The sequence below is a fragment of the Rhinopithecus bieti genome, unplaced genomic scaffold (genome assembly GCF_001698545.2).
Source record: "Rhinopithecus bieti isolate Rb0 unplaced genomic scaffold, ASM169854v2 scaffold_27898, whole genome shotgun sequence".
Classification (NCBI taxonomy): domain Eukaryota; kingdom Metazoa; phylum Chordata; class Mammalia; order Primates; family Cercopithecidae; genus Rhinopithecus; species Rhinopithecus bieti.
The window spans coordinates 1,981,794-1,996,143 of record NW_016812636.1 but is presented as its reverse complement, the minus strand read 5'-3'; the positions used below and the strand labels follow the sequence as shown (position 1 = coordinate 1,996,143).

Below are 14,350 nucleotides of genomic sequence, written 5' to 3'. Positions count from 1 at the left end.
TTTCTAGCGCAAACAGAGTCCAGTGAGCTGTAATAAATAAGTATGTTGTATTTTATTACAATCAAACAAGTGTGCATTATGAGCACAGATTACGAAAATTATTAAAATGAGGTTCACTGCAGAAAGTGCTGCTAGAGCTGAATTTTGGTAGCATGGGTCACTATAAATAAACACAGAACTGAATGTGAAAAAAATGCATCACAAAAGTCACATCTAAAATTAATATCTTGATCTTGATTAAATGCGTAAGGAAAAAGGACTCATGTTTCTAGAGAGAAAATTATATGTTGTGCTTGTATACATATTTATTCATGTGTGTTTATATACACACACTCAGTTCCACATATTAAGCAACAAACCAGCATATTATTTTCCTCTTAAATATGCCTATGCCACAGATCAGAAGAAAGTTGTGTGTTCTCAGAGCAGGGATCATGATAATTTGTCTTTAGAGTAAGACTGATCGATTTTGAACATTATCCTTCCATTTCTCAGGTGGGTAACCTGGAAAAAGGCTTTAAAACCCTCGGTGACTCAAGTTTTTAGTCTAGTAAATGAAAATAATACTATTAGTAGGGTTGTGAGGATTAAATGAATTAACATACACTAAAACTTTATAATTGGGATCGGCAAACTTTTTCTGTAAAATGACAAACACTAAGTATTTTAGGCTTTGCTGTCCCTGTCATACATTCTTCTTAGTTTTTGTTTGTTTCTTGTTTTGCCATAACCCTTTCAAAAATGTGAAACCTATTCTTAGCTTATGCGACCACCCGAAATACAGGCTACTGCTTAGAAAGATGCCTTGCATGGGCCGGCCGCAGTGGCTCGTGCCTGTAATCCCAGCACTTTGGGAGGCCGAGGCATATGGATCACGAGGGCAGGAGATGGAGACCATCCTGGCTAACACGGTGAAACCCCGTCTCTACTAAAATACGAAAAACAAACAAACAAACGAACAAAAACATTAGCTGGGCGTGGTGGCGGCGCCTGTGGTCCCAGCTCCTCGGGAGGCGGAGGCAGGAGAATGGCGGGAACCCGGGGGGCGGAGCTTGCAGGGAGCCAAGATGGCGCCGCTCACTCCAGCCTGGGCCGCAGAGCGAGACTCCGTCAAAAAAAAAAAAAGAAGAGAAAGATGCCTTGCACTTAGTAAAGGTTGTATATGTGTTACCTATTATTATTATTATTGAATCTAAATTTTTAGCCAAGTGATTAGAAGTGATAGGCATTCAATAGGTGTTTGTTGTAGAAAGAAAGAAATATTAACAGCAGACCTGCAAATACGTATTATCCACTACTGAGATCATGGGATATGGAACTGCTGTTACTTTCTTCTTTTTTTAGCCTTCTTCCCTCATAGACCATCATTTCAAAATTTAAGAACTCCCTTACAAATTAGTTGCTATAAAAACTTTTGCAGTTAACATGCTTATTTCTTTACAAAAAGATGGTTTCTGTCCCTGAATAACTGCTGATATATTCCCTAATGTGGCAGCTGTGAAGTGCAATATATCCAAGTAAAATTCTGCCTAATTTCACATACGGGCTTACTAGCCCATCTCAGGGTTGTTATTGAACTAACATTCTGATTGGCTTCAGAGTTTCAGGGACTGGAACCCAATATTCTGATTGGCTTCAGAGTGTCAGAGACTGGAACCCAATATTCTGATTGGCTTCAGAGTTTCAGGGACTGTGTAACCCATGCTGCCTCCTGTAACTGTGAGATCTATTTAATAAAATGGTCATTAGTTTCAAGAAAGTGAAAATAACTAACAAAATTTCAGGGGGAGGTAATGACTAATTTATTCCCACCACAAACACATTTAGAACCCACAGTAACTGGTGGTATGATCCGCATCCACTGTATGGGCACTTACCATGTTAAAAACGTAAAAAGCTCGTAGAAATAATGCCTGTTTTATTGCCCACCTCATTCAGTGCTATTAAACTAGCCTGAGGAGTCTGAGGAAAACATAAGCACGTTAGAACAACATTCATTGGCCTGCTGATTTCTCTAATATTCAGTCTCTATATACATCCACCTCAGGGCTATTCTCATACGTGTCTGCATGTGTGCATGCGCACACACTTTATCACACTTACAGCCTTATCTACACTCTCACACGTTTATACACACACTCCGTACACAAGCACCCACATCCACATTCCAATACACTCACACACCTAACACATACTCTCTCACACACACACACTCATAAGCACTCACATACCACAGAAAGCAAATTAAATCTTTGATCACACCTTCTCCACAAAGTTATTGTGGAAGAGAAAGAGAAAAAAAAGAGTGGGTTTGTATTTGGCTACTTTTGTGTAGAGCACAACTTCTTTCACTAAAGAGATGTATTATTCATAGGATAAGCTCATCATGGAATACAAACCTAAACACCTGAGGTTTTTATATATGGCAGTAATTAAGCAGTGAATTCAAGGAGGAAACCAGACTTTTTTCTTAGCAATAAAAGCTTCATTTGGAGTGAACATTACACTGGCTACAGGAAAAATGCAGATTGCTTGAGCTGCAGTCACATCAGGTAGCCTAACATGTCACAGGTGAGCATGTAAAAGTGCGAAACGGCATTCCCCTGATTTATAGACATATTTATCATCTTTGACATTATAATATTTAATAAAAGAACTACACAGATTATAGCTGACTTTTTTTCATCATTATTGCAGTTTGTTACTGCATTTCTAATGGAAAAGAGTTCAGTACCATCAGTGAAATATGCAAAAATATGCAGAATTTTACCCTGAAGGAGATTATGCTGGAAACTCAGGCAAAGGGGTTTAACATAAAAGTGCACTAATAAGTCCGCTCTCTGCATTTGAGGATTTTAACCTGTGCTCTGTCACCTTTGGTTGGATCTGGATTTCAAACCACAGCAGTGTATCTGCAGCTCTTAAATCTTAATTAGGCTGGCAAGCAGACCAGACCCTAAGTAAGAAGAAAAACTGAAAAATGGGCTCGTGCATCACACATTGTGTAATTCAGGGAGGAATGCAGAGGGAAATCATAGGCACTGATGCTGCTTTATCATTGTCATAAGCCAGTTTCCATCAGTGTTTGCAGAACTCTAACACATTGTGTAAAATCTGTGAAAGTTTGGAAGCTGTTGGCATAATTAAGTGAGATTGTGGTCAAATACCTCCTAGGACGAAAGATGTCATCACAGTAAATACAAATATGAGCAGTCTTCTGGGAAGACCCAGTGAAATGCAGAGACCAGACTTCAGTTTGTAGTAGCTCTGTCTACACAGTCATATAGGAGGCATTTTCTTGTATCTCCAACAATGTATATCTATTTGAATAGAAAGACTGAATTTTTAGTTTTCTCCATATTCATTGTGGCCATATTAGGATTTAAAGTTTTCTTTAAAAAATGTGGTCCATTTAAATCCCTGAAAATAGGTTATGCCTCAGTCCTGGGATCATCGCAGAGGAGTTCTAATGGAACTGTTTCACTTGGTGAACAAGGCAAGAGAAAGCCAAAGAAGTGCACAGAAAAAATAACCGCATTTCTTGGAAGAGAAGCACCTACTAGATTCAGCAAATGTGAAATGCATAAACATATGGTTTATCTCGCTATACATTTTCTTTACTCTAAAAATAATACCTTGTGCAACCTTAAACTGCCTTATTCAGGAGACTTGCTTACTTTCTATCAGTGAATGATTTTACAGAGTGAAATATCAAGAAGCATTTTAAGATTGCATTCACTTCATATGCTGTTCCTGATATATATAAAAAAGATCATTTCTAAAAGTCAAGGTTTTCATGTAATAGACTTGGTTTCCTAGTACAGTGAACTTCTCTATGAAAGCCCTAGATACAATTGAGTTTTCTTTCATGTCTTTAACGCTCTTTAAAATTCATGAATTTTCTTATCATTTTTGCAGGAAAGCAAAAGTATTTCCAAATCCTTTCTGAATTTTGTATTTAACATTAACATATTTGAAATGTTACAGAAATAGATGGAGTGGAATAAATCTTACAATAAGGAAGTAGTTGATTTTTGATGCATTTTAACGTTACCAGTAGGTCAGTTATTCCTATTAAATTGGTTCCATTACCTGTCACAGAGCTGTCTAGATTGTCCATACTGGATCCAGGAGTCTGGTCCAGTGCTCTCAGGGGCCTGGGGATTTCTAAAGCTTCCTCTTCGTCGTCAGCATCATCATCTGGAACATCTGTTTCCAAATCAGAAATCAAGGCTCCGGACACATAACCTAATGGTGGAACCGGAGGCTGTGGAGGTTGATTATTGCTTTGAATGTGCCTAGAATTCAAATGAAATTTAAAAAAGAGAAGCAACTCATTAACATGCAACAAAATCATAATTTTAATTAAATGCATGCTATAGTGACTCATATTGTCTTCTTCCTTTCCATTAACTAATTTTGGAGCTCGTAATGCTTTCAGCAGAGACAATGACTATGAATATGAGCTTCACCAAACAAGGAAAACATAGACCACTAAACTCTTCACTTGGGATAATACGTGGAGGAAAAAAACTACGGACCCAGTATTTTTGTGAAAAGAAGTCATCTAGAGGGGCCTAGGAATATTCGCCACAAGGAACTATGTAAAGTGGACATTTTTCTCCAAAAATACTACACCTTTGTCCCCAGTTTAATGTCAAAATTCTACTCAGTCTGTGTAACCCATGCTGCCTGCTGGCCCTTATGAAGAAAAGATGTCACATGAGGTCCTAATAGTCCCTGCCTCCCAACCCTGAACACATTCCCCACCCTGGAAGGCTTCCTCCCCACACGGTCCCTCTCACATCAAGGCTGGAAGGCTATTTCCACGTTCACTGTAACCCAGTGTAGGGCAGGCACAACTGATTTGTGCTCCAGCAGCTATTTATGCATCTGTCTCACTCACCAAAGTCTTAAACTCCTCAAAGTCATAAACGATTCATCTAAGCATTCTCTGTGTTTAGAACACTAGTGTATATCATAAACCTTTTGCAATGAATAAATAATTCTAATCTCAGCCTTATGAAATAAATAGATCATGCATTATCAACTCTTATTCATTTCTTTATTCATTCATTCATTCATTTATTTTGAGAGACAGGGTCTTGTTCTGCCACCCAGGCTGGAGATGCAATCATGGCTCACTACATCCCTGACTTCCCAGGCTTAAGTGATCCTCCTGCCTCAGCCTCCCAAGTAGCTGGCATTACAGGTGAGCTTCACCATGCCCAACTAGTTTTTAAATGTTTTGTAGAGTGGGACTATATTGTCTAGGCTGGTCTGAAACTCCTGGGCTTAAGCAAGCGTCCTGCCTCAGCCTCCCAAAGTGCTGGGATTACAGGCATGAGCTATCATGCTTGGCCCAACCTTCTTTAGAATTTATTAAAGTGAAGGTCAAATTTAAGTGACTTGTTTCAAACCAGGTAGCTAACAAAATGTGAAGCTGGGCAGTAAGGTCCAGTTGATTTGTTTTGAGTCTACTCAGATTTTCTTCAAAACCATAAAATGCTAAATGAAATCAATTCATTGTTATTTGTTACCAGCCTTAAAAAGTGAACGTACTACATGTTTTAACATAGTAAGTATTTTCTTTGCCTTCATAAAAAAGGTATTTAAAAGACCATGCTATTTAAGGGAGATATTAAAAGTACTATGCATTTTAGTGTTGGCTCGTGAATGAAAGACATTAGATTATTTTTCTCTGTCATTTGCATGCTTCGGGAAAGGTATTTTAATCTTCCCGAATTTGTTTAATATTCCTCTCCCAACTGGCTTCTTGAACGTGTAACCAACCTCAGTGTTAACAGGATTCTTGGTATTTCAATGTTAAAACAATTTCTAGTTCTGGAAGTTACCTCAATATCATCAGACCCCAATCTTCAATCTTTAATAGATTAGGAAGTTGAGGCCCCAAGTTAGTATTTGGTATTCATCACAGCCTGCTGGTTGAAAAATCAGAAGAAATAGCAAGTTTCCTAAGTATTACTACAGAAAAGCTTGAGGATAGATGAGCACATCTTGCTATAAATGTTGTCTCCGATCTGCTTATGAATTGGGAAGGGAGGCAGCCGAGTGATGAGCAAGAGGCTACAGGGCAATATGATTCATTCTCCTGTAAGGATGTGGACTTGGGTCCTGGAAAGGATGGATCACACCAACAGTCTGGTCCCTACATCACTGTTGACACCTCTTGATAAAACAAATATACCTTGATGGATGAAAAATGTGCTCCTTTTTAAGCACAATTAAGAGGTAAAATGAAATACAGGAAGAGGATACATAACCCATTTATAAATATCTTCCAGTGACAGGCACTGTGCTGTTTACTTCATGAATCAATAGAAACAGATCCTGGGAGGCGGAGCCTGGGAATCATTATTTGTTAAACAGTCCTCCTATGATGTCGATGTGCCACCAGATGGAGAGTCACTTCCAAACCAGAAGCACATGCAGGCTCCTGACTCCTAGAGGTGGAGTCAGCCAAGACGTTCGGAAAGATTGCTGGCTGAGTAGGAACACACTCAGAAAAAGAAACAGGGTGTCCTCTAGGGGTGTTTGCAGCAGGCGGAGATGAACTAATTTGTTCATTCTTTTAGCAAATATCTATCAAGCACTTACTAAGTGGTACACTCTTCTAAGTGTGGGAAGACAGCAGTGAACAACACAGGGGTGAAAACCCAGACCTTTCTAAATAACAACAGCTAATACACAGCCAGGTACAGTAGTATATACTCATTTCATTCTCACAAAAAGTTCATACTCATTTCATTCTCACAAAAAGTAGGATATGTAACAAAAGAATTGAAGCTCGACCCAAGAGAGATTAAGCCTTTGCCCTCTACTCCTGGGAAGTAATCTCTAAGCCCTTAGAATGTCCTGCTTGATAAAAGTCTCTCTGTTTACCTAGAGACCTTAGGCTACTCCAGAAAGCATAGCAATATGATTTATGGTGGGGCTTCGAGTTGCATGGTATCACCTCAGCCTCTGGAGGGGCTGGAAATTGAGGTCAGCCATGTGGGTAGTAACAATGCCTGTGTGACAGAGCCAAAATGAAGTCGCAGGACCTCAGGGAAGGCGTGCCCATCCCTGGCTGGCAATTCTCCCTGGTGTTTAATGTCACGCTTTTTGTTGGGAAAGTAACGCTGTCTATGATTCCACTGAGAGAGGACAACTGGAAGCTCTGCTTTTGGAATTTTCCTGGACTATGTCCCATGCATTTCTTCTTTTGGCTGATGTTAATGGATGTCTTTTCACTGTAATAAACTGTAGCTTTGGGTGTAAAATCTTTTGGTGAGCTCCATGACTTACTATAGAGAATTCTCAAACTTCAGAGTGGTCTTAGGGACCCTTGAAACTTGTACTTGCTATCAGAAATATAGGTGGTCTAATTTCCTATATGAGCTAATTCCTATTATCACCATCATTTTACACACGGGGAAACTATAGCATATAAATGTTTAGCAAGTTGCCCAAAGTCATGCAGCCAGTAAGACAGGTTCATCTCCACAGCAGTAGTCCCAACTTTGGCTGTTGCAGTCAAATTCCAGATCATGGCAGTCAGAATCTTTCTCTGGGAGTGGAGCCCAGGTACCAATATATTTTAAGGTTATCCAAATGGTTCTAAAATGTAGGCAAATTTGAGAACCCTTCAGCTTGAGTCTGTGCTTTAGACGACCAAACTGCATTGCTTCATTAATTAACATGAAGGAATTCTATGGCTCTTGAAGCAGCTGACTTCAGCTTACATAGTGATGTTTTATAAAAAGCAGATTGATGACAAATAATAGCATTTAACAGCAAGTTGTCTTTGACCTTTGAGAAAGCATCTGACAATTGTTGGACAATGTTCAAGAATGTCTTATCTTAAGAAAAGAGGCTGTTTGTAATGATCTTTAAGTAATACTACTGCTTTTGGTATCTCTTTCTATGTACAGTTAGCTGTATTTTAAAAATAAATACTTCATTAATAATGAGCATAAGAATTATTTATCCCCAAGACTAGAACTATTTTAAAAAACAAAACAAACACTATTTAAAAAATTTACTCAGACTTCAAGCACAAAGTGTAAATCAACAGAAGAAAACTGGAGTATGACATGGAGATTTAAAATAGTGATATAACAGTCTTGCCTTTAAAATTAAAATAGAAACATTGAATAACAAAACAAAAAAAAAAAACCTGTATAAAATTGTGAGAGTTAGTCCCATTTATATATCTGTGTTAATTCCTCAGGATACCTAGGTAAATTGCCACCTATAGTTTATAGAAGTTTATAGATTGATTAGAAAAGAAATGTTAAATTTTGATTACTCCTGTTTTCATGCATTTACTGATACTAATATTGTTGTTTTTTTCTGTTGTGTTTAACTCAGGTAAAGAGAGTCTTTTAATAACTAATACTGACCACATGTGATTTGCAGAAGCTCACATTTACATATTGACAACCACATACAGAATTAATCACAGGCACTTTGAGGAATCTAAAAGGACTCTTTTATTACATCATGGGATGTGAGTTCAAGGATATGCTAACTGAAGATAAACCATAAATCAGAGAAGACTCTGGTGTAGCCAAGAGCACTTTAGCCTGAAATATAGCGGATTTGAATTCTTGCTCTAGTTGTAATTTTAGTTCTAGTTCTAGTTCCAGCTCCAGTTCCAGTTTCAGTTCTAGTTCTAGTTTTGGCCAAATTATTTAACATTTCTGCATTGAATATATTTATCTAAATGATTAAGGAGTTATACAAAATCACTTTTAAACCTAGCTGTGTAGTTCTATCAGAATCTCTTGTGAATTTATTTTTAAAAAATCCATGTGTTGAAAGTATGGGTCTCTTGACTTAATGAAGATATTTACCATGTTTGTTTTGCTATATCAAACTGATAGGCTCTTGTCAATTCATCCAGGTGAGCCTGCAGCATGGGTTGCATCTCTTCCCGTGGGGATGGAGTAAGAGTTGCAGTGGACTGCTGTCCAAAGGAGATAGCAGGAGAAGAAGCCACGCCTCGGACAGGAGGTGTTGGGACCCTATCATCATCTTCTTCCAGTTCATCTTCCAGACCTTGATGTAAGTAAGTTTGTACTGGCAATGGTGGGCACCAACTATCACTGTCATAGCTGAAATTAAATGAGAAAAATAGGCACATTGACACAAATACACATACACATACATGCACGCAATTCTACTGGCAGTAAGCAGCAACCACATGGTATCTGAAATGCTCTCGCGGTTCATTTCTTCCTGAAGCTGTTGGTGTCACCACAGTAAATCACCTGGCTGTTATCTTAACTTCTAATTGTAATTACATCTGTTATCTCAATATCTTAATTTATTCTTAAAAGACCTTATTAGCTAATTGTTACCCCACAGTTACAAGAGGCAATAACTTCCCAACAAACTTACTCATGTGAAAAAAACAAATTGCTAATTAAAGACAATTAATGAATTTAGTGCTCATAGATTTAACTACTTCCTTCGCCTGTTCATACTTGTGCACCAACATTACATGCCAATATAGCTGATTGATTATCTAAGAAGTATTGGAGAATTTTACTTATTCTTATTCTAGATATCTGATAACCTTTCATTCCATATGTCATTAAGACTATGATATAAATGCATTCAGTATCTCTTTGATTCTCCTAATTTTCTCAGTAAAAACCAATGTTCTTTATCTTGTCATCCAAATGCAAAACATAAAACGGGAGTTCAAAACCTTGCCCTATAAAATAAAAATGATACTTCTATTGTAGGAAAAAAAAGTTTAGCCTGCGATCTATCCTTCAAAAAAATTTTGAGTGTAAAATATAACAATTATTTAAAACCGTATTTTCTTAGAAAATTAATCCAAAAAGTTTTAATCATGAGACAAAATCAATAGCATTTTATTTCAATTCTCTGTAGTCCGAATACTTTCAGAAATCAGATTATGACATCCTTTTAAACACAGACAAGGAAAAGATAAATAATATTAATGGATATAATGGTCTTATAAATTCAACATCTTAAATATCTAGTGAATCTTTCTCCTACACTTCATCCCCACTCCCACAATCACACATCAGTTTCCTGCTGTAAACTAGCTCATTAGCTTTCTCCTATTTTTCTGGTATCAACTTTTCTTCCGCCCTTTCTCACCCACATGCAACAGAATTATGTCTCTAAAATCTTCATTCACATCATGCTTAAGCCTAAAATTGTTCAGTGATTATAACTAGCATTATTTAAAACAAAACAAAACCTCTCCAACTCATTAGGTGGGTCTAAAAAATCCATCTTCATCTGATAAACTCATTTTTCTAGCTTAATCTCGCACTATTTCCTCAACATCCATATACCCTATTTTTTTTAAAGTCTGCCTCTGTTTATGACTGTTCTCAAATCACTTGCTTGTAAGTGCCTACTCTTCCTTCAACCAGAGTCACTTCAAATGTCATCAGTTTCGTGAAGTCTTCTCTTCTCCACTCCAAATGGAATTAATTGGAATTCCATAATACTTATATTGTGGTACTCCCCATATTATATTGAGATTATTTGTTTCTGTGTCTCTTTTCTCCCACTATTTTGTGAGATTCTTAAATTTAAGAAAGCTGTAATTCTCAGCTACTTCTTGCACCTAGTACAGTTTCTCGTACATGGGAGCTATTCATTAGGGAAACTGTGGTATTAGTAAATATTAGAAATCTACATCTATAGTCTTGATCCTTCTTACAAACAGTAACTCATAAATGTCCGGATGATTCTTGAATATTTCACTTGAAAGCCTTTTCATTTATTCTGTTTAAAAGCTGAATTTATCATAAAATTTGAACTTGTATATTTATATTGGTGTTATTCATAATTGCCAAAATGTGGACGCAACCAACATGTCTCCCAGTAGGTAGATGGATGAATAAACTGCAGTGTGTCTCCCAGTAGGTAGATGGATAAATAAGTTGCAGAACATCCATGCAATGAAGTATTATTCGTTGCTAAAAAGAAATGCGCTGTCAAGCCATAGAAAGACATGGGAGAAACGTGAACGCATATCACCAAGTGAAAGGTCTAAAAAAGGTACACACAATACGATTCCAACTACTTGACACCCTGGAAAAGGCAACACTATGGAGACAGGAAAAAGATGAGTAGTTTCCAGAGGCTAGATGGGAGGAAGTCATGGATAGGCAGAGCACAGAGGAATTTTAGGGCAGTGAAACAACTCTGTATTGTACAATAACAGTGGACACATGTATTACATCTGTCCAAATCCACATAACGTGCAACACAGAGAGAACCCTACTGTAAACTGTGGACTCTGGGCGATGATGATGTGTCACTGTATGTGCATCATTTGTAACCAATGTCCCACTCTGGTGGAGAATGTTGATAGCTGGGGAGGCTATCAATGTGTAGGGGCTGGGATAAACCTGTACCTTCTGCTCAATTTTGCTGTGAGCCTAAAACAGATGTAAAAATAAACTTTATTTAAAAAACAACTATAAATTTATTTTTTTGGACAGTTATGTGTCAGGGCCCTGAATCTATTTCCCAGAGCATACATTTCAGTGGGGAAAGCTGATATGAAACAAACAATCAATGATGCTACAAAAGCAGAAAGCAGGAGGTCTAAACTAGTTCTGGAGTTGGGCAGGGCTATGTTGACCACCAGTAAAAGGAATATTTTAAGCAACACGTGTGGAAGCCCAGAGGAAGAGAAAATAATTTGAAGAGTTCAAATATTTCCCTAAATGCCAAGAGCTGGCAAAGAAAGAAGAAAATTGGCCATGGAAGAAGCAAGAGAATCTCTTCTCTTGCTTATATCTGACCAGGGATAGGCTGGTCACTGAAGGCCTTATCAGCCCTACAAGGAGTTTGACGTTTTCCTGTGGGTGACAGATAGTTACAGAAAGCGTTTTTGTTTGTTTTTTGGGGGGAATAATAGCATCTTTGGATGTTCAATTTCCTTAGACCCCTAAACTCTTTTTCCCAAATTCCAAAGATTCTTCCTTCCAAGCTAGTTATCATTTTAACTCCATTATTTTTGTTTCCATGGCCATTTTCTTCTCTTGAGGAGGCTACGTAAATGAGTTGCAAGACCCTGTTTCAGAAGTCCTGCACGGTTTGAAAGGAATATTTCCTCCTGAATCTCTATTATAATATTAGACATTATAAACAACAGATACACACTAGTGTGTTACAAATAGCAATTTTTATAGTAGAAAATACCATCATTTAAACTGTATTCCCATTTAATTGACTATATAATCAGTGTTAATCTGAATTGAAAAAACATATTGCTCTAAAAAATTGATGTCTTTTTTATCTGTTTTATATGTTGGCGATGACAATTAAATTCCACATGGAAAAAGATCCTATTGCTTTAAAATATTGTAACTCACTGTCCTGGTGGGATTTGCTGCTTTTAGTTTTTCCCATCTTCTAATCAATCTTGCCTGCCACTTACAAATTCATCTATGAAAACAACAGAATGGTCTGAATAAAAATATTTACTTCTCTTTATTCCATCCATTGACATCCATTGACTATGTCTAAGTCTCAGTCTCCCAGGCTGGAGTGCAGTGGCGTGATCTTGGCTCACTGCAAGCTCTGCCTCCTGGGTTCACACCATTCTCCTGCCTCCGCCTCCCGAGTAGCTGGGACTACAGGCACCACCACCACGACCGGCTAGTTTTTTGTATTTTTAGTAGAGACAGGGTTTCACCACATTAGCCAGGATGGTCTCGATCTCCTGACCTCATGATCCACCTGACTCAGCCTCCCAAAGTGCTGGGATTACAGGACTGAGCCACCGTGCCCAGCCAATTGTCACCAATTTTTCTGTGTCATTTTTTTTTTTGTAAAGATAATTTAGAACAGGAAAGAGCAAATTCTTTACCCTTTTGGGGATAGCGAAGCTGAAAAATGTCCACAGATCCGTCTACTTACCATGTGCCAAAAGAGGAAAAATGGAAAAAGAGATAAAAGAAAAGACTAAAAGAACTTGAAAGAATAAATGAAGGAAAGTTGGGGCATGGAGTATATCATATGAAGGAGAAGAATGGTCTGCTATCTCTATGGTGTTCATGTCTTAATCCATCGCAAGCAACAAATACGTAGGTTTCATGCAGTTACCAAAGATGGATGAGAAAGTAACAGATGACACTGTAAATTTTATGAAGTGTAGCTCTGTTTTTCTGGTTTCCTTCACATTTTACAGATACACATCTTATTTGAGTGACAGAATTTCAACTTTTTCTTGTAGTAACATTGAAAAGACTGTGAAAATGCTGCTAATGCCAAACCAAAGATCTTTTGGTCAGCCTTTCTGGGAGAAGGTTTTGTTCTTTGACTTTATTGTCAGTGAACTATGAGGCATCATATTATCTGTCTTGCCTGGCAAATAATGATAAAGATGACAACAAATCAATGTTGCATGTGAATGAACCTGTAAAAGGCCAGACACAAATACCAAATTACTAATAAAAATACAATAAAGTTCAACACTGGCAGAAGCTTGCCAATCTCTAATGGCAGTAGCAAAGAAAAGCCCCACTTTTCAATTTAATTACCATTGAATTCTTCCTAGAATCATATGACTATCATAAAATGCACTGTATTTATAGCTAGGGATTAATACATTTTGACATATTTTTGTCAAGCTGAGAGAAGAATATTGATGGGATAAAGCATTGCCATCATTGCTATATTACTGAATTAACAAATAATTTTCTTCTTTGGGTAGTTGGTAACTTTTGATATTCTGATACTTTTTATTTTATTTTGATATTTATTTTGATATTGTGGGGAAAGGCTTAGAATGAAAACTGATGATAGCTAAGCTTTTTAGAAATAATACTAAATATTGTAACAAAAAACTAGAGACAATATTTTCAAGGTGATGATTACCATTAGCTAGGTATATCTCCTAAATACTTACCTTTCCTCCATCCCATTGCCATTGCTTTGTTTTATTCCCTTATCATTTACATGATATTAACCATTCTACTGTGATATTCCATGCTTTATCTACCTGCCCCAGCCTCACATCCTCCAATCCATCATCTGTACTCAAACTTCAGACTCCAATGTGACATACAAGGCTCCACAATTGGCTTCAAACATCTTCTTAGATTATCTCCTAGTCTGTGCAGTTTTCAAACTCAACAAGCCTCACACATCAGTGACAAACTGATAAAGGACACAGACACGCAGTGAAGGGCAACGTGAGTACCACAATAGAGGAGCAAGCGTTAGGAATCACACAAACACGCAGGCAAATAACCTTCACTAAAAGAGGGTGGGAATTCAAAAGGAAGACTAATGGGGCTATTTGCTATTTCCTGTTTCCTTGTCTTTCATTGTATTATAT

At 37.5% G+C, this 14,350-nt stretch overlaps 1 protein-coding gene across 1 annotated transcript in view; it reads right to left on the bottom strand.

The window, feature by feature from the left end:
* LOC108545127 (roundabout homolog 2-like) overlaps positions 1 to 14,350 on the bottom strand; it is a 176,818-nt gene that overhangs the window by 23,216 nt on the left and 139,252 nt on the right. Inside the window, 2 exon segments of the mRNA XM_017896612.1 lie at positions 4,093 to 4,298; positions 8,859 to 9,119. Of these exon segments, the coding sequence (XP_017752101.1) occupies positions 4,093 to 4,298; positions 8,859 to 9,119 (467 nt within the window).